The 26729-nt window shown below is 44.2% G+C and overlaps 1 protein-coding gene across 1 annotated transcript in view; it reads left to right on the forward strand.

The window, feature by feature from the left end:
- Positions 1 to 26729, forward strand: part of MAMDC2 (MAM domain containing 2) — a 523202-nt gene that overhangs the window by 437425 nt on the left and 59048 nt on the right. Inside the window, exon 11 of the mRNA XM_086961252.1 lies at positions 1941 to 2093. Coding sequence (XP_086817378.1) covers positions 1941 to 2093 — 153 coding nt within the window. The remainder of the gene's footprint in view (positions 1 to 1940; positions 2094 to 26729) is intronic.

The raw sequence follows: 26729 nt of genomic DNA on the forward strand, positions 1-26729 counted from the left end.
CAGCAATTTATGGATAATGTAACAGATGTAACCAAATCAGAATTAAGCGGGCGACATCGCAGAATCTTATATTTCCACTGGCCCTGAATATATGTGGTTGATTCACAAACCTATATCTTAACATACGTAAGGTCAACTTCTCTAAAAGAAATTGTTACTAATGGCTAACTTGCAGCCTATTCAAAAGTATAGAAACAGCAGCAGGATCTGTATAGAAATGTAAAACTATCTAGTTTACATGTGAATAATTCTGAAAAGTATTGTGTAATTTACGCTAGTTTGTTTTTTTAGTATTTGCATCAGAAGCTCACATAAAAAGGAGGCCATATTGTTTCCTGTGAATTTGGTTCTGTAATGGCATTCCAGAAGCTGTCTAAAGGGAATGTGCAAAAACTAAGCAACAGGGGTTTCCCTTGCAATCTTGCGGTGGTGCAGCAGGTGCCATGTCACTGGGTCCAGAGCAGTGAGGGGCCCTCTGAAGCATGATAATTGCTGTATTATACTACAGCAGTCACAGAAGCCATTTTCCTTGCTTGCACGAGGGCCCATGGAATCCTCCCTATTCTTCTGCCTTGGGTAGCTGATAGACAAAGTCAAGTGAAAAATCATCCAGTCTGTGACTGGAGTTACAGCATAGCCAGGTGCGGCCTGAACACAGCTGGGCAGGGGTAAAGTAGCCCTTCAGGTTTTTAGAGCTTGGCCACGCGTTGACAGCAATGTGTGGCGGTAAGAGGAGCAGCGCTGCGGGGTTGGTGGGGCAAAGATGATGAGAAGGAGAAGCAAAGTATAGGTACCTGGTGAGGTGTGAATCAGTATGGAGTGAGACTTCACAGACAACAAATACACATGAGGAGAGTGGGAAAGAACATCAAGTAGGTCTCCCATATCAGCTGTGGCCCATGCAGGTAGAAGGGGTAGGGCGGTGGGGCCAGGTGGGGGGGATTTCGACAAACGACGATGAGGGAACATTAAATATTTACTTAGTGTTCCCTCAAGGTCATCTGTTGAATCCCCCGCCCAACCTGGCGCACCGCCCCACCGCTCTTACCTGCACGGGCGCGGCTGTCTCCTATGCTGGAAAATCTAATAGGTCTGGCTTGAATATACTAACCCATGCAAGCACAGACATGCACAAATTTGAACGACATATTCAAAACAAAAACTACAGCTATTTACTCAGGTTTAAAATTCAGGAACAAATGCACTGGCTACCTTTGGCCACTAGAATAAACTTTAAACGGGAATTTTCACTCCACACAATATTTACTGTATTGCATGGCCCACAGTACAAACTTCCAGACTTTCTGACACATTTGTTGCTTTATGATGATGCCTTTTATTGAGTGCTCTGCATAAAGTTACAAAGTGGCATAGGCTTCTCTTCCACTTACAATGTATCCGGTTATCAAGGATGGAGGAAGATGGAGCCAGAATCTCAAGAAGGTGTGCACTTCTGAAAATGCTGTGACTGCTACTTAACCTATGAGGACCTAAACGCACCAGTAAAGCTATATGTTCAATTAATCTTCCTTCTCCACTCATGCCTTATCTTGCTTCATCCCCCTCCCCTCCCCCCGCAACTCAGCTGAATAGTCCCTCAAAGCATACATCTCAAATGATTCATTTTTGCAGCCTTCAACTTTCCAACATTTTTGCATGGTGCTTTACAATAGTTAAGTCAATACAACAGGAGAACGAAAAGAGCACATGAAGAATGCAGGAACCATGCTATGAATTCAGTTGATTTTAAAAGAGGGAATACAAATCTCACATAATCCTAATCCATTTAGAAGAGAGGTCATAGTGATGCCAGTGGATTTGGAAAAGCATGAAAATGACTAACTAGGGTGCTTTTGTTGCAATAAAGAGCAAGCAACTTAACTATGAATGTGTTGGAGCTGGATAGTCTCAGAGAGAACCCAATGTTATTGTGTTTGCAGACCGGTTATCCTCGCCTCCTGGAGTGTGCGACTTTGACAGGAATGAGTGTGAATTCAGCCAGGAAAAGAGAAGTAAAACCAGCTGGCATCGGAGAAGGGGTGACACACCAACTTCATACACTGGACCTAAAGGGGACCACACTACTGGGGTAGGTGAGTTGAGCTTCACAATACTTAGAACCATAATTATTTTTTTTAGTCTTCTGAGGTTGAGTATAAAGATGGCATTAACTTCTTTGTCTATTTTTCTTAGTTTTGGCGATGTTGTTTGTTTACAAATTACGCTATAGTCATTCAATTTCCTGTTCAAACCCAGATGTCACCAAGCGTGATAATATAAGAAATATTTTAGAAGCTATTTTCATCTTCAAGCACTAAGCCCCTCTTTATGAGCGGCCTTGTGTTCCGTCAATATTCATGGCGCTCAATAAAATCTGTCTCTGTTGGGGTCAGAATTTACGGAGTGTGATAGTGATAACTAGCACAGATTCCAAAATGGGAGAATACATGCAATTTCAGTGTTTATGCACCAAAATGTCTATGTTCCTGTATTTATTAGGCGTCTTCTCTCCCAGTAAATGTCAGTAGGTTTGACCTTTTGAAATTGACCTGAGGAAAACTGCGGGAGTGTGGTGTTAGCTGCAAAATTCACAATTCTGGTATAAGAGTAACAGTAGCAGTTACTAACCACTGGTAACGAAGGCCTCTGATTCTTTGTACAACAATGTTCAAACATATGTGATTTGAAAAGACAACCTTTGGCCAAATAATTTTCCATGGCTAAAATGTTTGACCTTGGTCTAAGTTACTAAACCCTGGTTACATAGCCTGAATACAAAAATAAAGGCCTTTTTTAAGTAGGCTCTTTCACTTAGGACCTTTTTAAAAGGAAAGTTTAGTAAACATGCTTTAAGAACAGACAAACCTTTGTTGGTTAGTAAGGAAAGCATACGTTATTCAAATTAATCTCTCTTCAGCATTAGATAATAACTTTATTTGTTGCAAAAGGATCCCAGGATCCAAGGACCCATTTGAAAGTATATATGCATGTATATATAAGTATGTATGTTAGTGTGTATATATATATATATATATATATATATATATATATATATATATATATATATATATATATATATATACATATTTGTATATATATATACACATACATATATTTATACACACACACACATATATATAGTATGGAATAAACAACTCTGGTTTACTGATTGTGTTCTGAGCATGTGTCTTTTGAGCCAGCACGCTGCACGAGCACTATGCTCTACCCCTCACGGTTCTTTGGTCCTTGCAGGAGCTATTCTGCATGTGTGTGTTGTTGTATGTGTGTGTGTGTGGTTGTGTGTGTGTTGTTGTGGTTGTGTGTGGGTGAGCTTTTGTGTGTGGTTGTGTGTGTGTGTGTGGTTGTGTGTGGTTGTATGTGTGGTTGTGTGGTGTGGTTATGTGTGTGGTTGTGTGTGTGGTTGTGTGTGTGTTGTGTTTGTGTGTGTGGTTGTGTGTGTGTGTGTGGTTGTGTGTGTTTGTGTGTGGTTTTATATGTGGTTGTGTGTGTGATTGTGTGGTTGTGTGTGTGGTTGTGGTTGTGTGTGTGGTTGTGTGTATGATTGTGGTTGTGTGTTTGTATGTGTGTGGTTGTGTGTGTGGTTGTGGTTGTGTGTGTGGTTGTGTGTGTGGTTGTGTGTGTTGTTGTGTGTGGTTGTGGGTGTGTGTGGGCGTGTGTGTGTGTGGTTGTGGTTGTGTGTGGTTGTGCGTATGTGTTTGGTTGTGTGTGTGTGTATGGTTGTGTGTATGTCATTGTATGTGTGGTTGGGTGTGTGGTTGTGTGTGTGGTTGTGTGTGTCGTTGTGGGTGTAGTTGTGTGTTGTTGGGTGTTTGTGTATGGTTGTGGTTGTGTGTGTGTGGTTGTGTGTGTGGTTGTGTGGTTGTGGTCATGTGTGTGTTGTGCGTGTGGTTGTGTGTGTGGTTGTGGTTGTGTGTGATTGTGGTTGGGTGTGTGGTTGTGTGTGTTGTTGTGTGTGGTTGTGTGTGTATGTGATTGTGTGTGTGGTTGCGTGTGTGTGGTTGTGTGTGTGGCTGTGGTTGTGTGTGTGGTTGTGTGTGTGTGGTTGTGTGTGTGGTTGTGTGTGTGTGTGGTTATGTGTGTGTGTTGTTGTGTTTGTGGTTGTGTGGTTGTGTGTGTGGTTGTGTGCATGGTTGTGCATGTAGTTGTGGTGTTGTGTGTGGTTGTGGTTGTTTGTGTGGTTGTGTGTGGTTGTGTGTGTGTGTGTGTGTGTGGTTGTGAGTGTGTGGCTGTGTGTGCGTGTCATTGTGTGTGGGTGTGGTTGTGTGTGCGGTTGTGTGTGTGGTTGTGTGTGTGTGGTTGTGTGTATGTGGTTGTGAGTGTGTGGTTGTGTGTGTGGTTGTGTGTGGTTTTGCTTGTATGTGTGTGGTTGTGATTGTGTGTGTGTGGTTATGTGTGTGGTTGTGTGTGGTTGTGTGTGTGCTCCTGTGTTTGTGTGGTTGTGTGTGTGGTTGTGGTTGTGTGTGGTTGTGAATGTCTGTGTGGTTGTGTATGTGTGTGGTTGTGTGTGTGTATGGTTGAGTGTGTGGTTGTGGTTGTGTGTGTGGTTGTGGTTGTGGGTGTGGTTGTGTATGTGTGTGTGTATGTGTGTGGGCATATATATGTGTTTGTGTGTGTGTTTATGTGTGTGTGTGGGTGGGTGTTTTTCAAGAAAACACATTTGATGCGAGGCTCATCCTCACAATCCAATGGATGCACCGGTCCTGAAGTCAACGTGCCCATCCAATGTTGGTTTCAAGTTTTGAAGAGCATTGGAGAAAATTGAATGTCTAGCCCAGGGGGGGTCAATGCATTCCCACAATCAAAGGGTTGTATTACTCAGCAATGCATTTAAGCTTCAAAGCGAGAGCCTAACATGTGTGATGGAGATTAGAGGGATTCACAGTTTCGACAATCCATGTGGCATAGGAGTGGTTGCTCTTCTAAATATGCCTCCTCAAAGTGGAATTTTAAATGCTTGTTTTGTGTGCAGTTGGAAAGGCAGGTTTTTTGGTTTACCACCATAAACCCAATTCACAAACAGGTTTGAGAGATTGTTAAAACTAAATTCACCCTAAAATCCGAGCATTTTTTAAGTTTTTATTTTTCCATTGTCTACTGCTGCACCCGATCTCTGCATCGGGGATATTATACCATCTGAGGAGAATGTAAATAATTAATCATTGGCTGCCGTTCCAGATTTGAACCTCTTTTTGTCTCAATGGCAAATTATGAATAATGCTTCCTTCCCTCAGACAAACCCGACCCAGACCAACGTCTACCTCCTCAATGTTAAGTAATTGTACCTCATTCGAGGCAGAGGCATTTCTCAAAATGATTTACAAAAGCCATAGTTCTGGCACTGCAGGCAACATTTGTCCATAGACTAGCTCTGGAACTTTATACCTGGATTCCTGATATGTCCCAAAAACAGAAAGGGAGTGGCTCTTATCCCTCTCCTCAAAAGATCTCCTTTCTTTACAACTAAATGGCCATCTCATTTTCTACCGGCCATTTGCGGTGCGGGCCAGCTACAGTGCTGGGGAGACCCATAAAACAGTAACTCTAGAGATGCAGGGCTTCGGACCCTGTGGTGAACCCCAGAAGAGCGGCAGGCGGCTATTCCCAAAGTTGGTGTAGGAGTCATTGGGCCCTTAAAGTCACATGCGTTGCAGGTCAAACTCCTTGAGTTTTAAGTCAGGAGAGCCGACGTCGGGATGCGATATGAAGTGGAGCGGTGCAACGTGCGGTGCCCTCAGGTCACAGTGCAGGCAACGGAACAGTGACAGTTGTCCAGCGGCGTCGGTGAGACCAGGGCTGTGGCGCACAGTGGGGCGGTGCTCATGGCGATGCTGACAGGTAACGGTGCAGGCAGCGGCGCCATAGTTGCTGAAGCACTGTTGTCGGTATACCCAAGGCTGTGGTGCGAGATGGGGCAATGTGGTGTGTGGGGCCCACAGGTCGTGGTGCAGGCAGCAGCGTCAATTGACAAACTGGAGTTGATGGCACTGGCTTCAGTGGTGGGCCAAGGCTGCGGTGTGGGATGTGTAACTTATGAGCAGTGCCCTCAAACCATGGGACAAGCAGTAGCGTCAATGTCAGCTTGGAGCGGAAGTGAGACCAGGGCTGTGGTGTCAAGCAGGACAGTGCTCCGTGTTCTCCATGAGCGGTGTTCACAGGTTACAGTGCAGGCAGCGCCATTGGTGATGGCATTGCTGCATAGTTGGGGATACCAATGTGGCAGAGTGAAACGAGGCTGTGCGGAGTGTGGTGCCCACAGGTCATGGTACAAGCAGCGGCTTTGTGGCATCGGCAGTGAGACTAGGGTTACAGTGCGAAGTGTGGTGGTGCCCTCTGCAGTGCATTGGGGTCAAGGAGCCGGCAGCGGCGTTGTTGACAGCATCAGGTTACCTTTTTCCTCTGTGGCAGCTGAAACATCTAGTTCCAGAAGCCGGTACTGAGAAGAAGTTGAAGACTTTGATTTCTCCAAGACTTCCAACCGGAGACAAGCTCCACACCAAGCCCTTGGAGATACTTAGAATGCAGAAAGAACAGTCCTTTCCCTTCCCAAGACAGAAGCAGCAACTGCAGACCAACCCAGCAAAGCACACATCAAAGTGGTAGTCTCTCCTCACAGCTCTTCCAGCTTTTCTTCCTGGCAGGTTCCTTAGTCAAGCAGTAATCTAAAGTTCTGGTGTCAGCGGCCCAATATTTATACCACATTTCCCTTTGAAGTTGGCACAAACAAAGTTCCACTCACATGCATAATCCAGTTCTGCCTGGTTCAGTCCAGGCTCACTCCAGGGGGTGGAGACAGCATTGTGGAAGACAGTACAAGGGACAACTCCTCCCACTACTTTAAATGCAACCAGTTCTATTCAGCCCGGTTTTGAGTCACCCAGTAAAGGCAGGACACACCTCAAACCCCCATGTGTCTGTCTAATGTGAATGCACAAATCAGCTCCTCTCAGTCTAAAACCCAGACAGCAAATATACAACAGGCAGAGGCATATAGACTGTTAGACAAGAAAATACCCACTTTCTAAAAGTGGTATTTTCACCACACAATATCAAAATAATCTTTACTTAAAGATGTATTTTAATTCTGAATTCAGGAAGCCTAAACTCTATTTCTCTATCTTGTCCCAATGGACAGTTATGCTTGTATGATGTTAGCCTGTGGAACAGATAGCCTTGCTATAGTGAAAAATGAAATATACAGTCTTTCACTATCAGGACATGTAAAACACATCAGTACATGCACCCTGCCCATGGGGATACCTTGGGCCTACCTGATGGGTGCCTTACATGTAAGAAAAAAGAAGCTTTGGGCCTGGCAAGTGGGTGCACTTACCAGGTCGACTTGACAGTAAAAACTGAGCACAGACACTACAGTGGCAGGTACGAGACACCTTTGAAAGGCTGCCTGTGCGTGTGGCGCAATCAGTGCTTCAGGCCCATTAGCAGCATTTGATTTACAGGGACTGGGCGCACAGTGCACTGTACTAGGGACTTGTAGTAAATCAAATAAGCCAATCATGGAAACACCAATCCATAACCACAATTTACATGAAGAGCATATGCACCTTAGCACTGAATAGCGGTGGTAAAATGCCCAGAATCCTAAAACCAACAAAAACAAGGTCAAAAACAGGAGGCCAAAAAGCAGAAAGTCTGGGTGTGAACCCGCTGAAAAAGCCAAATCTAACAGTAATTCAACATAAATTTCTCGCTGGAGACTCAGATGAGCATTGTTTCACAATCTTGTTTGCTTCAGATGCATATTACTTGCCGTATACTAGCATTCTGTACCTTCTCTTCTGAAGTAAATATTGCAAATGCTTACATATCATCTTAGTTAGAATACTGTAATGCACATCAAATAATAACAATGCGTATAAAGTATAATTTTTTGTAATTGTAGGAAAATGTTGACCAATGCAACGGAAAGTACTGTTTATTGCATTGAAGCAAATATTCAAGTACGATATAGTTATACAGTCTGTTAATAGGAATGTGGTCAATCAACACACAGATGTATGACCTATGGTTTTGATTGCATCAAAAATGTGACGACATGAGTAGTTTCCAGTTAATTGTTCAAGTCAAGCAAACAGGCATCAACAACAGTCGACACGTGTTTCATCACAAAGATGGTTTCAAGGCTGTGGAGAAATGATGTGGAAGTACGCACAAATTAACGAAATTGGAAACAAATTAGAGATTTAGCGCCAGATGTAGGAGAGAAAATACCGGTCGGTAATGGCCGATTTCGGCCGTTACCGACCAGTATATTGGATTTGGCATGTAGGGGCCTTCATTTTACAGAATCGGTAAATTTACCGATCCGGTAAATTTACCGATTCTGTAAAATACCGAATCGGTAATTTTACCGAATCGGTAAATCCACATGTAGGTGACACTCCTAAGAGTGTCACAGGCCCTTAAGAATAGGTATTTTACCACCCAATCCAATTGGGTGGTAAAATACCGATTTCAGGTGTGCATGCACATCTGTGCATGCACACCTGTGCAATGTGACACACAGACATGCCATTAGGGCATGTCTGTGTGCCCCATGGCACACAAGTCTGGAATTGGGGTGCTAGAGGGTGTCAAAGTGACACCCCTGCACCCTTGCATTGATTCCTATGGGCTTCATGGCCTATAGGAATCAATGGGCAATACCGATTCGGTATTTACCGAATCGGTAAATACCGAATCCTACCGATTCGGTAATTCTCAATTTGGAATTACCTAACTCTCTCCCCTTCATATTTACCGACTCTTAAATACCGAATCGGTAAAATTCGGTATTTAAGAGTCGGTAAATATGAATTACCTACATCTGGCCCTTAGAGAAGGAAGTGAATATGATTGGTGGATGGTGGAAGGAACGGGGAGATTATAAATCTGTAGTGTCAGTGCGAAGCAAAGTGACTCCCCTTGGTAGCACAGTGCACTCTGATGTAGCAACCATGTACACAAGTATTGTTCTCATTAAAACAATGTTGATGTAAATGTGGACTCAATTATCTGGAGGCGTGAAGTTAACATTTGCCACTGCTACCATTGTAAAGGTAGCTTCCCCTAAGCCCATATTACAAGAACCTCCGATATTCACAGTGCTACTGTTTTCATTTTACTTGGCCTGACTGAATGTGACAACATTACTCCTTCGATGCTCTCTCCCCAGTGGCTTTTTATTACCAACAACGTTACCCATAAAGTATTCTTTCGGGCCTTAGAATTGCTTTGCTTTTTTTGATTGTATTATATTATTCTGTCCAAACCCACCACTTCACCAGTCCCATTTCTTGCACAAACCAACACTCAAAAAAGCCTTCTTGGTTCAAAAGCTTTCCAAGTTCGAGCATTTTCTCTCTTAAATAGGCACCCTCATCATTACCCAGATTATCTAAAGCGTTGGCACACCTTAAAGACATAGCTCTACCCTTATTAACTACATAATGTCATTAGCTCAATTGCGCCAAGCACATCCACGTGGTAGTGTGCTTTTGGTAAATAAAGATCTGCATTTTTCATCCCTTTCGTTGACATTATTCATTTTAACTGATGTAGTGTGTGTTTCTCATCACCTTTCCATTTATTGTGCTTATTGTTCGTGCCTTTTTCTGCACTTTGGCTAACTTGTGCTTACTTGGCCTTTTCTGCGATGAAACAAGTTACAGCTGTGTGAGAAAATTCTAGTTTGTAGCAGGTGTGCAGCTTAGGCAGGCATCCAAGTGCAGTGCTCTACTCTTTCTATCTTGTATGATTCCTCCAACAGTCCAATATGTTAGGAACCTTCCCCTGAATTAAATCAACCACTTCATTAAACAAAAAAGGCATATATAGACATGTTTTTGTTTCCTCTTTTGGAAAAATAAACAATATAATTTTATTTTCACTACAATACAAACCCTTTTTAGCATACATCTTTTAGAATGCTCTTTTACATTGACATTTTTGTCTATAACCTTCCACAAGATAGTGTGTGTTCAGGATGTGGGGCACCACAGAACTTTTGTGAAAAGAGACATTCCTCTTGCATGTTCGAGCTGCTGTCCAGAAACGGTGCAAGCATTTGCAGCAATCAATCCAAAATAGAAATGTGCCTGCTACAGTTTTACCCAGACACAATTTCCAGGCCTTTTGAACGAATTTCGTGCGACCACTAGGTGAAATCCTAATGCTGCTACCTTACATCTTACCTCACTTTACAAAAGCGCCAGAAGTTTTTTTTACCTTGCCTTCTTTTAGGTACATGTGCCTATCAGAGCAGCTAGGACGCTGGGTTTGAATCGCCTCTCATCTGAAATCTATGATTCCATCGAGACATGGGGGAATTTCATGTTTCCAGATACAGAACAGTGCAAATAACAGAGCTAACTTATTCCAATATCCAATGGAGGACATGTTGAAAACTTACTTAGGAATGCATTCCGCCTATTGATTACCATTGGCTTTGTTTTGTCACTCACATCTGCTTGCGTTCTAATCACTGGCTTTATTTGTTTTAGCATGGCCATCATATTTTTGTCCCTCCTGTGAAGCATAAACTGTTTACCACCTCTCTGATTGGCTCCTCCTAATCATCCATGTGAGCTCGGATTCCCAGATCTCTTACTTCTTTTTGTAAAGCACTCCATGAGAGTGTATGTGTTTTCCAGCAGTCACCCTCGAATGCTTCTCTCCCTGCACTCTCCGTGGCACTCTCAAAGCACTGTGTGCTTCTGTGCATACCACTTGCACTGCTATGCTCCACTCTACTCTCACCCATATGCTTTCGTCTCCCCCACCTGCACCAATATTGGCCTGTCTCCTTGGTGTGCTTCTCTGCCGGACTCCGTATTCATCCATCTTGTCTGTGTACGTCTCCTGGACCAACGCATTCCTTCAACCCATCCCCAACCCATTTTTCAATGAATTTTTTGTTTCCACTTTAAAAAAAATCTAACCATCCATCTTAGCTCAGTAATAAAAACAAATAGGCCTGAGGATGCCACTGTGTCATTTTGTAGGTGCACATGTGTTGCTAGCATTAGTAAAGTCAATAGGTTCTTAAGGCGAGACCTGTTGACTTTGCCAATCTTTGTTTTCTCTGCTGTGGCAGAAAAAAATCCTTAGGCAACTATTTGCACATATTGAGAGTTAGTCTGTTGTGTGGGATTGTCAGAACTGTTACAACAGACCTATGGGACCTGCAAACATGCCTGTCAGGAACCAAATGCAAGCGTGCTCTGGTGTGCTGTGCTGTGCATTCAATGTGGGTGAATCTGACTGCAGTGTGAGTGCAATTGTTGCCTAAGTTGTGGTGCAGTTGTTGTTTTGAGCCTGTGATCATTTCTTTCAGTCTGCTTGTAGGCCTTTCAGGCTTATCCCTGCATTTCCCATCTCCCCCGTAGGAAATTGGATTATTATTTGGGGTGGGTGACTACCCACCTCAAGGAATATTCCCAACCCTTCCCAGGGTCAGAGGCAGCTCGTCCTTGAGAGTGGAGGAGCGTCGCCCCGCCTACTAAAATGCCCCCCAAAAGCCCCAGAGATGAAAAATAAATTGGTAATAAAGTTAATCTATTGCCATTTTATTTTTCATTCGCTCGTCTCAAACTGAGGGTCAGGACAGAACGGAACATGCTGAGTGGCAGCAGCAGGGAGGAAGGTGAGCTGCCTGGGCACTTCATTTCAAAGTGCGCATGTCCCTTGGGCCAACCGTCTAGAGACTGCCAGCCAGACATGCGCACTTTGAAACCTCTGTAAACCAGCTGTCTTACAACAGCTGGGTTAAAGCAAGAACAGGCCTCCAGTGCCCTCAGGACCGCCGAGAGAGGCCACTCCCACAACTTCTGGCTCTTCATGCTGGGCTAATAGCATAAGAGCAGCGCCAAGATTGGTTAAGGCAGTTGCCTGGGGCCTGCTTTGAACACCAGACTGCAGCAGGAAGAGGATGTGCAGGGAGGAGGAGGAGGATGTGTTGCTAAGTGAATTTTTATTATTTTATTTGCCGCGCAATATTGTTTGCACCCACTCATTTGCCGGCCCTACCACTCCCCATAGATGCCAGCCGCCAATGCCCGGGGGGAACGCTCAACATCACTAAAATAATCAGAGCTCAATCCCCTGGTAGCTATGTCACAGAGAAGACTGATGTACCTTAGGTCACAGTGTAAATTATTTATGCAGTAATAAAACAGTAAAAATGCAAAACAAACAAAATCCAAAACCAAAATAGAAAGATAGAGTAAAATTTAATATGACACTAAAATGACAAAATCACAGTACCAGTTACTGTAGCTATGAATTTGTAAAGTTTTCAATAAAAGTAGTGAAAAAAGCACGTAGCGCTAATGATAGTCAATGGTCGTAGTAGGCCAGGACCTGGGTGCAGTTTTAGGCCAACCACGATGGAGCTCAGTTCTGATGCACCAACCAGGTTCATCCTGGTCAAATATTTTACCTCCTAACTTAGTCTTTTAAGACCCAACCAACCACAGGAGTACACTGAGTAGGATGTTAAGGAAGGGGCTTTGGGACCCCACCAGGTGTTAGGCAGAGACCAACAGCAGGGCCCACTCCAGGTCACCTGGGTACATCTAGATATAGGTTTCTAGCAGCTTTTTTCCCTCCTATAGATTCACATGAGGTCAGCCAACTGACTCTTGAAGTCCTCTTCTTGTCCTTCTAAGTAGAATAGTGAGCAGGTCCAGTATGTCAGGGCTCCTCCCCAGTCACAGACAGCAGAACCTGCCTTCTTCTGATCTTCTGCAGGGCCAGAAAGTGTTCCAAAGTGGGTGTCTGTGGATGCCACATTCATGAGTGGCACTAGCTAGTGGGAGACTTCTGGCCACTCCCTAATCAATTGGGTAAAACCGTACACACTTTTGCAGCAGTTCCTGCTTGTCTTTGGCAAACAGGCCCAAAATGCTATGTGTCAGGGCACTATTGAGATGGCGAAAGTCTTCGAGCACACTAAACTACGGCCCTGAGGACTCAGGGTGTGTGTTTGGAGTGTGCTATGGTAATCCAAGGGTCCTCTAATATCTAACACTACAATCCAGTTTGTAGCAGGCAATCCCAATGACAGAGGTCTGTTGAGACAAAGGCAGGGTCCTTCAGCAACTAGATTGGAGATCCACAATAATAATCCTGGCATGCTGTTCTCTCCCTTTCAAGAGCACCCCAAGTATTATTTGTAGTTTATAAGACTGGTCAAGTAGGATTTGACACCCAGTTGTCAAAAGGAGGCCCACAGCCACCCCCCATGTATTCTGTTGAGCTTAGATGAGTCATCTTTGCCCTGTGAAGTCATCCTATTATATGCTCCTGGGAAGCATTTTTCAACCGATTCACAAGTATTGAAGGCTTGAGCACAGACAAAGAGCTGGCAGAGGCTTATACTAATTAGCCTTCTAACAGATCAGGCAGTCAATGATTAACTTTCTAAAAGGTACTTCACCATTTAAATGGATTTTTGGTAACTAATAAAAGTAATGGTTTAATTATTTTTCTAGATATTCTCTTTCCTGAGTTATCAATATTAGCATTTTAATCTCTCTACCTAGGGCAGGTAGGCTTGACACATTGAAAATAACTTTTAGTGCCCTATCACTGAAAGGACAGAGTAAAATTAATTTTCGACATATTCCACTTGTAAATACTATGCACCCTGCATTGTTTGCTAAAAGCCTTACATAGGGAAGACTTACAAATATTTAAAAGGGAGGTTTGTACCTATCAATAAAGGTTATTTTAACAGGTTGTAGTGCAGGTTTACACTCCAGTAGTCAGGCAACAGTCAGGCTTCCCACGGTAGGCCTGCAGTCATGTCTGCCATGCCACTGTAGTGAATGATATAATAGTTGCAGCAATGCACAAGTGGCATATAATGTTTAGGTCATATACCAGGTACTTATTGGCAAGTTAAATGTGGCAATTAGGAATAAGACAGTTAAATCATGTTTAAAGGCGAAGCACATGCACTTTACCTCTGGTTAGCAAAGGTAAAGTGTACAGAGATCTGAAGTCTGCAAAGATATAGGACCCAGCAAAAGGCAAAAAATCCAGGATGACCATGTAAAAAAGGCAGATTTCCTATACCCCCAAAACGAAGTTGAAACCAAAATGTAGTAAAGGAAGCTAAATTGTGGGGCAGATCCTTAATATGAGGCATAAAATGACAATGTGCATTTTTCAGATTGCCTTCCTCAGGAATACAGTGTGTGCCCGTCCTTTCCTGTGGGCTGTGGGATTTCCAGATTTGGAGCCAGGAAACACCTTACTGGAATACCTGGGCATCGATCCCCATGATGATTGCTTGCTCAATTCACTGTGTTTAATGTATTTGATTAGATGAAGGTATTGAGCAGATTTTGTTTGACAGGTCAATTCCCAGTACCCGTGGATGTTTACCTACTTAACCTGCAAATGTACCATAATGCGTTTTAGATTTTCTTCTGCGACTTTTCTTGACACATCTTCTTTGATCAGTTCAGAAACTGGGAGTTATTTAAGTAACATCACAGATGCATGACATGATGATAATTCTAACGAGGGGGCATGTTTTAAATTTAAACAAGAGACATGCTCAGTCTTAGCCACTTCAAGCTCCGCATCGCCGGGTTGCTGCAGGAAATTGGGTGCACAGCTGCATGTGTTGGCTACCAGAGGGGTCTGGCTGACAGCTATAAAAGAGGCTGCGTGTTGGTGACAAGCAAATCAAAATAGTTCATTTCAAACCTATTTCTGCTGTTCTGTTTCCATTCTGGTACTCTTGGTTTGTGTTTTCCATGATAGACACATGAATGCAATTATCAGAATAAAAAGCTAAGACGACTACAAGATCAGAGCTCCCAATTTTACTATGTCATGTGTGAGTAGGTGTTCCAGACTAGTCAATTCCCATGTTTATGCGCTGCATGCTGCATCTCGTAGTAATCTTCATCTTGCTACACCAAGACACTGCAAGTCCCACAATGCAGAGGAAAACCTGGGCAAAGCTTACGGGGTGTAGGACGAGTGTGGCTGACCAGATTCCAAGATAGGTTAGTTCCCCTGGTGTTAGTCGGATTTCTCTATGCTCTGCATTAAGTGAATATTGCGGGCAAATCAAGTTGTGCAAACAGCGATGAACCAGTTCTCGATGAAAGTTACTTTTTCACTTGTAAACGTTTGCACAGCTCAGATAACTGAAGCAGGAACACATTGCAGGCCATGTCCAATGAAGTAAGTTTGCAAATCGGCTCAATAGTTGCTCAGAATTAAAAAGTTCAAGTTAAAAGAAGGCTTTTGGTTCGGTGCATTGGCTTCTATTGAATCAATGGTTGCTTTATTGGCTGCATAAATGTCTCAGCAGGTGCTGCCACATGGACATTCTGGTGATAGGTTCTTCTTGGCTGAGCTCTGAGTTAACTCTGTAAGAAGGCGTTTTTTATTTATGGATTCTTATGTTGACCATATCAAATAACAAGGACTACAAAACATGTCCCAACATCGACAATCATTTTGTCTAATTTATTTTCCCCTACATTTTCTGAGGAACATGCTGTTCACTTACAGGTAGATTCATCAAAGACCCGTTTTGCGAGTCTTTAATAGCGATTCATAAGGAATCGCTATTACAGACTCGCAAAACGGGATTCATGTAGGAATCGCAAAATAAAATGCGATTCCTACACATTCCTTATTTGCGATTAGCAAATTGCTAATCGCAAATAAGGAATACTCCCCATTCATTCCTATGGGCCCATAGGAATGAATGGGGAGTATTCCTTATTTGCGAATATTGCGATTAGCAATTAGCTAATCACAAATAAGATAGCGATTTCAAGGGTGCCAGGGGTGTCCAAAGGACACCCTGTAGCACCCCTGAAATGCAAATTTAAACAGGTGTTGCGCACACACATGTCCAAAGGACATGTGTGTGTGTAACATGCAAAAGAAAAAAATGCACTAAAGTGCTTTTTTTCTCTTTTTTCGCAATTTACCACGAAGTCAGACTTCGTGGTAAATAGCGACCAAATATTGCGAATTCGCAATTTCAAATTGGTTGATGAATTTTTAAGGAATCTCTATTACAGATTCCTTAAATCCAATTCCTCGCAAATATGCGATTTCGCTAATAGCGATTTTTGCATTTGGGATGATGAATCCCAAATGCAAAAATTGCACTCGCAAAGGGCCAGATTCTCAGAATCTGGCCCTTTGAGAGTGCAATTTCGCTTGATGAATCGGGCTGCATGTCCCAAGGCTGGGTATCCACCACAGCGCATTCATATGGGCTAGTAAAGCCTAACCACTTCTCATAAGAGGTTGGCGGTACAACCCAGGTATTAATTACTCTATAGTAATTTAAAGACTTAAAGCAGTAAGACATCCTGGGGCTTCCACCATTGCTGTTGAATTAATCACTCTGACTTTGGTGACAGAATCAGCGAATAAATCCCACTTCATATGGCTGCTGCTCTTAGACATTTAAAGAAAGCTATGCCAGGGTGGGGCTTCATCAACAAATAAGACGCTGTACACTTAAATTTTGTTATGTTCTTTAATGCTGTCTTTTTGGACTGTGTTCTTGGACACGGATGATAAAAGGCAAGTGTATTCCATGCATGGGAGTGTTTTGTAATGTTGTGTGCACTTAGTGCATACAACCATTTGTTTGGATGTGTTGTCTTTTCAGAATCTAGGCAAACTAGATGAATCTCGTTATCTGGAGTCAACATGGTTTGTTGATGTGTTTGGTACTATTTACAGCTCAGTGGTATTGGATAGTGGCAGAGGACATGATCTATCCAGCTTCCTCTAGCACATATAGTCTTCAGATTTATGTTTGCATTTTCTTGAGTCATTGTTAGCCATGTAATCACCAGACACATATTTCACAGGCTTTATTAAGCCTTAGAGAAGCTGAAATCTATAATTTTTAGGTTAAGTCTACGAGACAGCTATGCTAAACCTAAAATGGATATTTCAGCTGTGCTGTAAAGTTGCAAAAGACATAGTATGGGCTTTCCAAGAACATTCAGGAGCTTGGAGCCGCCAATTTCTTACTATTGATTTCCCTTCCTGTTACTCCCATGTGCCTGCTTCTTATCTGTGTCCCAGCTTGTGAGTCTTGTGCTTGTCCCTCTCATGGAGCATAGCCTCTTTACCATCTCTTTAAATCGGCTGGCTGCTAAGCTTCCACTGCAGCTTTTCAAACTTTACGTTTTTCTTTTTGGTTAAGCACTCCACAGGAGTGCATTTATTTTCTAGCTATCTTGTATGTTCTTCCTTTCCCCTGCACTTTGTATTCCTAACTGTCCCCTAGTCCTTTTCCTGGCCCCCTTCCTTGTTGCCTCACTCTTGTGTTCTCCCCTGTTGCACCTCCAACTTGCTCAATCTTAATATTTTGCAAGTTGTTTCTTCTCCCCAACCGGCCCTTTTTGTTGCTTCTGTCCCTCCTCCCTTCTTGTTGCACCCCTCACCTGCGCCTTTCTGTTGTCATTATTTTCCTCTCCATCCTTCTTGTTGGTCCCCACTACCCTCACTCTTGGTGTTACCCACCCCACTTACACCCTCCATGTTGCTCCCCCCACCTAAAAAAATTATTTAGTGCATTTCTTTTTATTTGTAGATCCAACTTGGATATGCTAATAAAAATAAAAAAGTGGTCTTGTCCTATTGCAGGCATGTGTGTGTAAGGTGGGCACACCGCCAGACTGACGCATCTGTATCATATTTTCTTTACTTCTTATTTTGCCAAGCTTCACAGCATTGCGGATGTTGTAACCATTGACAAAGCCAATACGTATCAAGGGCGAGACCTATTGTCTTTTCCAACGCGGGTTAAATACTGGTTTTCTATTTTGGCACTAGCTATACATCTACTCTCAATTGCTGTCTTTAGCTTTGCTTAAATAATTGACTTTTGATAGAAGAATTTAGATAGTGATCACACAAAAACAGAAAGGCAAGGATTAGTCTGAAAACATAAACCAGTTCCCAGCCTCGCTGGTATTAATAAACTAGTCACAGACACTGAAGTAGTTTGCATTTCATGTCTCTTTAAAATGACCGCCACAGTGTTTTGCATTTGTAAATAGATTGTAGCTAGCTGTGTGTCATTACAGATGTCAGATCATAGTGACACGAAATGTTTATCCTAGGCAGTCTTAATGCTTTAATGTGCTATCTCGTGGAAACACAGGCATAAAAAATGTGCAAATTGTTTGTGCCATATCTTTACGAAATCATTCTCTCTCTGTGCCTGCTATGACTATTCTTTGCTCCCAAAATTTGCGGAGACAAGCTATCCTGGCTGAAGATGACTGATAGCCAGAAACCGGTCTTAGGATGCTTGATTCCGGTCCGGGAAAGACATGGCTTGGCAGTTCGGGCTGGAGTGTTCCCATGAGGCACAGGGTCAAGGCTGATTTGCATATGTCCACGTCTGAACTGGGCTGGTGTGGAGTGCAAAAACGATGGATTTAGGCCCAGATCTCTGTACTGGGGTGAATGTATGACATTGTTCTGCATTCTGTCCATCAACTGTTGTTTTTGCATTCGTCACCCCGAGTGGGATGGGTATGCTCAGACGTGAGTCCCATGCTCTCCACACCACTGGAGTCAAGCGATCCTGGCTGAAGTGGGCTGATAGCCAGAAACAGGTCTTACGATGCTTGATTCCGGTCCAGGAAAGACATGGCTTGGCAGTTCAGGCTGGACTGCTCCCATGAGGCACAGGGTCAAGGCTGATTTGCATATGGCCATGTCTGAACTGGGGTGGTGTGGAGTGCAAAAAAAACATGGATTTAGGCCCAGATCTCTGTACTGGGGTGAATGTATGACATTGTTCTGAATTCTGTCCATCAACTGTTGTTTTTGCATTTGTCACCCCGAGTGGGATGGGTATGCTCAGACGTGAGTCCCATGCTCTCCACACCACTGGAGTCAAGCGATCCTGGCTGAAGTGGGCTGATAGCCAGAAACAGGTCTTACGATGCTTGATTCCGGTCCAGGAAAGACATGGCTTGGCAGTTCAGGCTGGACTGCTCTCATGAGGCACAGGGTCAAGGCTGATTTGCATATGGCCATGTCTGAACTGGGGTGGTGTGGAGTGCAAAAAAACGATGGATTTAGGCCCAGATCTCTGTACTTGGGTGAATGTATGACATTGTTCTGAATTCTGTCCATCAACTGTTATTTTTGCATTTGTCACCCCGAATGGGATGGGTATGCTCAGATGTGAGTCCCATGCTCCCCACACCACTGGATTCAAGCTATCCTGGCTGAAGACGGCTAATAGCCAGAAACCGGTCTAAGGATGCTTGATTCCGGTCCAGGAAAGACATGGCTTGGCAGTTCGGGCTGGACTTGGACCATGAGGCACAGGGTCAAGGCTGATTTGCATATGACTTTGTCTGAACTGGGGTGGTGTGGAGTGCAAAAAAAAGATGGATTTAGGCCCAGATCTCTGTACTGGGGTGAATGTATGACATTGTTCTGCATTCTGTCCATCAACTGTTGTTTTTGCATTTGTCACCCCGAGAGGGATGGGTATGCTCAGACGTGAGTCCCATGCTCTCCACACCACTGGAGTCAAGCTATCCTGGCTGAAGACAGCTGATATCCAGAAACCGCTCTAAGGATGCTTGATTCCAGTCCAGGAAAGACATGGCTTGGCAGTTCGGGCTGGACTGTTCCCATGAGGCACAGGGTCAAGGCTGTTTTGCATATGGCCACGTCTGAACTGGGGTGGTGTGGAGTGCAAAAAAACGATGGATTTAGGCCCAGATCTCTGTACTTGGGTGAATGTATGACATTGTTCTGAATTCTGTCCATCAACTGTTATTTTTGCATTTGTCACCCCGAATGGGATGGGTATGCTCAGATGTGAGTCCCATGCTCTTCACACCACTGAAGTCAAGCTATCCTGGCTGAAGAGGATGCTTGATTCCGTTCCAGGAAAGACATGGCTTGGCAGTTCGGGCTGGACTGTCCCCATGAGGCACAGGGTCAAGGCTGATTTGCATATGGCCACGTCTGAACTGGGGTGGTGTGGAGTGCAAAAAAAGATGGATTTAGGCCCAGATCTCTGTACTGGGGTGAATGTATGACATTGTTCTGCATTCTGTCCATCAACTGTTGTTTTTGCATTTGTCACCCCGAGTGGGATGGGTATGCTCAGACGTGAGTCCCATGCTCTCCACACCACTGGAGTCAAGCTATCCTGGCTGAAGTGGGCTGATAGCCAGAAACAGGTCTTAGGATGCTTGATTCCGGTCCAGGAAAGACATGGCTTGGCAGTTCAGGCTGGACTGCTCCCATGAGGCACAGGGTCAAGGCTGATTTGCATATTGCCATGTCTGAACTGGGGTGGTGTGGAGTGCAAAAAAACGATGGATTTAGGCCCAGATCTCTGTACTTGGGTGAATGTATGACATTGTTCTGAATTCTGTCCATCCACTGTTATTTTTGCATTTGTCACCCCGAATGGGATGGGTATGCTCAGATGTGAGTCCCATGCTCTCCACACCACTGAAGTCAAGCTATCCTGGCTGAAGAGGATGCTTGATTCCGTTCCAGGAAAGACATGGCTTGGCAGTTCGGGCTGGACTGTCCCCATGAGGCACAGGGTCAAGGCTGATTTGCATATGGCCACGTCTGAACTGGGGTGGTGTGGAGTGCAAAAAAACGATGGATTCAGGCTCAGATCTCTGTACTGGGGTGATTGTATGACATTGTTCTGCATTCTGTCCATCAACTGTTGTTTTTGCATTTGTCACCCCATGTGGGATGGGTATGCTCAGACGTGAGTCCCATGCTCCCCACACCACTGGAGTCAAGCTATCCTGGCTGAAGACGGCTAATAGCCAGAAACCGGTCTTAGGATGCTTGATTCCGGTCCAGGAAAGACATGGCTTGGCAGTTCGGGCTGGACTGTTCCCATGAGGCACAGGGTCAAGGCTGATTTTCATATGGCCATGTCTGAACTGGGGTGGTGTGGAGTGCAAAAAAACGATGGATTTAGGCCCAGATCTCTGTACTGGGGTGAATGTATGACATTGTTCTGCATTCTGTCCATCAACTGTTGTGTTTGCGAAGCAGGACACCAGCACTGTAATTATGGGCGGGAAAACATAAAAATATTTTAAATCACAGCCTCGCCCAGAGAGCAGTTCTTTCCATTGAGCAAAAACCACAGGGACAGAGACGGGGGAAGTGTTTTTAGATTTGGAATACCTTGTGTTATGGAAGAAGGTAGTTGTACTGTATGTAAGATTGTAGCTTAATCACAGAAGTTTATTTTAAACTACTGTATACTTACTATGAACTGTTAGTAAGTAAAAAATGTCTACGAAGACAAATAATGTTTAAGAGTCTGTTAAATAAGTGTAACCGGAGCTCTTGCCCATCTGGGTCAATCAGAGTGTAGCCACGCTCTTTACGCCACTCACTGCTCACTATATTTGTTTAGGAACTCAGCAATCATTTTGTTTTTGCTAATGGAATATGCAGTTTAGTGCTCATGTTTTTCTCTCTCGTCTAACATTGACAAGACTTCACTTGTCTGTTATTAAAGCATTGCTGTGTTTCTAGAAACTATTATACTTCATGTAGTGCATTAATAATGGCACATTTCTCAATTACTGTGACTATAAAGGATTTTTATACATTGTGGTTTTCTAGGTTTCATTAACAATTTCTTGTTATTGATGACTGGAGCCTGATTATTGCATTTGTAGTTTCCCTTTCATCCAAGACTGGTCGCCTTTTGAGTACTGTGCATTCAGAAGTCTACCAAACACAATGCAAGTGTGCACGCTCATGTCGGCCATCTCTTACCACTGGTGATATTTTCTGCATAAGAGTATCATTGACTACTGCCTGCTTTCCTCTCTCCCTGGGAAGTGAAAGAGCCCCAAGCAAATTTGATTTGTATAGGTTTTGACAATCTAGATACCTGCTAGCTCGCATCCTGTGGATTCAAGCATCCTTCATCTAGAAGTGGTCACAAGGTTAGCAAGGGAGGCACCTGTAAGAACACCCAGGAAGGAAGGATGAGAAGGCCATAGAGGCCCTGGTGATATGGGCAGCCACACTAAAGTGTTTATGAAAACAACAGAGCCTGACACTCCACGCACTCCACAAATGTCACACTCTGAGGATGAAATGTAGGGAGTGAGGTTTCAGTGATGGCGTACCGCCTCCTTCGTCCGCCTTTGATGGGCCTGCACACACATTGTATGTAAAGCTAAGGGGGAGGCAATGATAAAACAATATGTACTTGGAGCTATCAAGATGAAGATAAAGATAACTGTAATGCTTTAAAAGCTGTAATATGAGAGGAGGAGACTGTGACATGTTCATTCACCATTTGTATCCCACTGTTACAGTGAAAACAAAAATAAATATTTTTTTAAAATCCGTCAGATTTATGCGGTTAGTAAAACAAATGAATGAAATGCATGATTGTGTTCCTATTCTGAAATCTATGTTATGGGTTTTTTCCATAAAATGCTTAAGATTTATTGTTTGTAGAAACTATTTTAGCGCACTTGCTTCTTATGTTCAAACCTTCATACTTTTTGATGTATTGCCCAATATCATATGCAGAGATTGTCCCCAACTCCCTTTTCCTCATGCTGGGCATGGCATACCCGCTGTCCCAAATTTAGTCAGTGAAACTTCTTACACTTCCAAATGCTGGTCTAGGTCAATGTATCTTTAAATATTCAGACGTTTTATAAAGCACTATGTGCCTCTATACCATTACTTTAGTGCACTGACAGTGAGGAGAAGAAATGTATTAAATGGAAGGAGGGAAGGTCAGAGTCCTGCTGGGCTGAATTGAGATCGGGTTAGAGGCATGTCTGGATAGTTCAGTGTTCAAACGTTTTCTGAACTGCGTTCACTTGGGTTCTGCTCTCAGTTTCCAGCTGATAATTCTAGGATCTTCTACCCCCAATGATCTTGAAAAGGCTGTGTTTGATCCAATTGGCTGATGTTGATCAAAGAGACCTGGCTGGGGGATGGAAGGTATAATGATGTGGCAGTTTCTGCAGGTAAGCAGAGTGATTCCTTTGAATTTCACTATCAAGGGCGGCCGTGGAGAGAACATGGAGTATTGATCATTGACTTGTTTCTAGTAAATCCAATGGACATTACGAATTCAGATTTACAGACTCGCCCATTCTTTCAGAATTGGTGATAAAAAATCACAATTCCCTGTGCATGATTCAACATAGATTTCTATCGATTCACAGAACACATTTTACCCCTTTTCTTTGCTTTCTCTGACGAAGACTTCACCAAACAATGTTCTCCGAATACCTCAGTGGTATGGCTTCAAAGGGAATGAATTACACAAGGCAAGAGATGGAACACGCCCTACTCTATGTAGTGATTTTATGGTCAACTAAACGGAACAAAATTCATATTAAACAACTTATCTCATCAGCCTTTCTGTCAGTTCCTCTGGTTGGTGTTGTCAATTCAATGCTTTCCCTTTCAGATTAGCCTTTGAACCCTCGTGCAACACAAAACACCTCACATCAATACTGCCTCCAGAGAGAGCAAGAGGAGTATGCTTTATTTAACATCTAGACAAGATGATATTCATATTAGGGGGACATCTGCTCTTCAACAGTTTGTTAGAGCGTGTCATCAAAATGAGAATGTCAATCTAATCTCCTACATAAAAATAGAATATGCAGGTTTTTTGTAAATTTAAATTCGTATAAGAGAACTCTAATTCTTCCCATCTCCAATGCAAGAAAATAGAAAATGAGGAATGTTTCCTTCTTCTGAACAACCTAAGAATTCAGTGTGAGCCCGACTGAGGGGGATCTCTGATTCAAATCAGCGGGCTCTTACCTACCAAATCCATAGTCTCTTAGCCTCATTTTAAGGTAGGAGAACCACATCTCTACTAACAGTGAAGCCTGAGTTACTCCATCGTCCAAAGGCCAGTCCTATCAATAGTGGGGCTTCTGAGGGGAGTGTGATTGGCCACCATTCTAGATGAGCTCTTGCTTGCGGAGCCCTCTTTCCTCGGCTCCTGATTACAGCTCCGAGGCCAACATCCTGCCTTTTGGGAACTTTCCATGCACTGAAATGGGGAGTTGAAGCTGCTCTGCTCCAGGTGCAGCCTGCATGGGAGGCAGAGGAAGCCACTGAGAAGAATACAGGCTGAGCCTGAGAAGGATGGGAGGTGAGTTGGAGGGCCGGAGGTGGCTCTGGAGCCCCTGCGATGCTCATGACTGCATCCTCGCTGCTTGGTGCGGCACAGCCCTGAACGTGCCCCTCAGCGTTTGATGTGTTGAGAAATACTTACTTTCTGCCAACAACGACAACACTATTGTAGCCCTAGCCCTGCTGTGCTGAACTCCCGGCAGGCAGCCGTAGCAGGACATAAGCAAAATGGTGGACAAGAGGGACCCACCATCATCAGCATGAACCCTCTTCCTGTTGCTTCGGCGACTGAGGCCTGCACCTGGCCAGTAAAAGGCTTATTATCTCGCTGCTGAAAAGTTTGCATGTCCAGTCTGTTTCTGCCCGACCTCGCCTAAAGTGAACCCGCTGGGTCAACATTAATGTGAGGCAATGGGGAGCTCACTGCACAAGTGAAATACTTGATTTCCTCTCTGATACCTGAGGCCCACTCATGATTAGCACAATATTGACCACGGGCCCTACTTCTAGGCACTTTGGAGACACTGACTTTATCAATGATGTTTGGCTTGCTTGCAGCTTAGGGGCAGGTGCCCTGCCCTCATTGGGCCAGGCTGAAAATCACTAGCATGGTCTGAGCTGAAGTCATTAGCATGTACTGATGTGGTATTTGAAAACAACCATAGTTCCTTCCCAAGGTTCCACATCTCACATTTATTTGAGGATGTTAGAACTGGCTATTTCTGGTAGGCTAAGGCTGACGCCAAAGCCAGGCAGAAACCACCATTCTAGTCAGGGCAAGGGAGTCACACGCCAAGATAACCCCTGCTCACCCCCTTGGAAACTTGGCACGAGCAGTAAGGCTAAACTCGGAGGCAATGTGTAAAGCATTTGCGCCAGCACACAACAGCAACAACATACTAGGCACACCACAAAAGGAACTCCACACAAGGTTATTTATAAAATAACTTTTGTATTGTAAAAACACATCAGATGGTATCACACAATATACATGGTGCCAACTGGCACAGGCAATATTTACAAGGGATTATTTACAGGAGACAGGGCCACGTGGGCCACTGTCAGAATCAGAAATAGCACTTTTAGAACTTAGAATAAGTATAGCACAAGATAAGAGTTATAAAATACATCCAGTAACTACTGGGAACAGGTACCAGGATCTCACTAGGACCACCTGTACTAAAAAGAACAACCACCTAAGAATAAAATACATTTAGGGGTATAAACAAGAACATATTACCCATGATGCATGAAACACATTCAGAGGAGTAATAAAGAGAAACACATGATGCCTAAAACATTCAGAGGTGTAAGGACAACCACCTAAGTATCACACAGCGTTTAGGGGTCTAAGAAGGAACACATTACCCATGATGCATAAATATACATTCAGAAGAGTAGTAAAGAGAAACACATGATGCATAAACCTATACATTCAGCGGTGTTAAGAACAAAGCACATGATTCAATAAAATACATTCAGGGGTGCAGCGCAAGAAGACACATGATGCCTAAAACATTCAGAGGTGCAGCGCAGGGAAAGAAAGACACATGATGCATAAAAACATTCAGAGGTGTAAAATCAAGGAAGACACATGATGCATAAAATACATTCAGAGGTGCCAGAACATAACTCAATAGCACAAAAACACACAATAGGCAATTACCATCCTAAACATAGCAGGTAACCACATTGCGCAAAACTTACATAAGCCACCACCTGTGGCAGTCCCTAGGCCAACTGGCCTTGTTGGGGCTCAGACGCCCTGTGTCCAAATGTCAGGGCGCGCTGCCAAGCAGCGCCAGTCAGGGTGCGCCACTGGCACAAAACCTAAACGTTGCAGGTGCCCACTACTTGCTGGGCACCTGAGGACAATCACAAAACCTAAACGGTGCAGCTGCCCACTAATTGCTGGGCAGCTGGGAGTCCAAACTGCGACAGGGTCCTCACTGACCCTTGGGCGCAAACTGCGCCCACTGCTAGAGCCACACAGGCTCTGGACACCACCCATGTCGCAAACGTTGGAGCCACACAGGCTCTAAAAAGAAATATGGGGGGGGTGGCCAAGATGGCGACCTGAACAGACGCAGGTCTGCGTGGCTCCCTGCCCTAATTCCCCTTCAGCACCCATAAACATAGCGTATTGCCCCCAAAACACCGGCCTTTGGGGGGCCCTGCTGTCCACTACCACCACAAGCACCCCCGACGCTACTGTGGGACCAGCGGCGTTGCCTGAAAGCCTGGGAAACCGACGGTTGGCCCTGCCCAGGTGGAACCCCGACCGGGAGAAGTGAGAGGTACGGACAGCGCCAAAATCGAGGCCCCAGGCTGGGCCTAGGCGGACCGGCCGGAGAGGTGCTAGACGGCGGGGGACCGCATCGGAAGACGCCGCGCACCCTCCCTCAACCTCCGGAAGCAGAGAGTGAGCAAGGGGCTGACCTGGTGTGCTGAGCTCCCGGCGGCTGGTCATCGAAAGCGCTGGGAGCGCGAAAATCGAGGGCCCAGTCTAGGCCTACGCGACGGAGCAACGGCGGAGCACAGGAGGAGTTGGCCCA

The sequence above is a fragment of the Lissotriton vulgaris genome, chromosome 3_1 (assembly GCF_964263255.1).
Source record: "Lissotriton vulgaris chromosome 3_1, aLisVul1.2, whole genome shotgun sequence".
Taxonomy (NCBI): Eukaryota; Metazoa; Chordata; class Amphibia; order Caudata; family Salamandridae; genus Lissotriton; species Lissotriton vulgaris.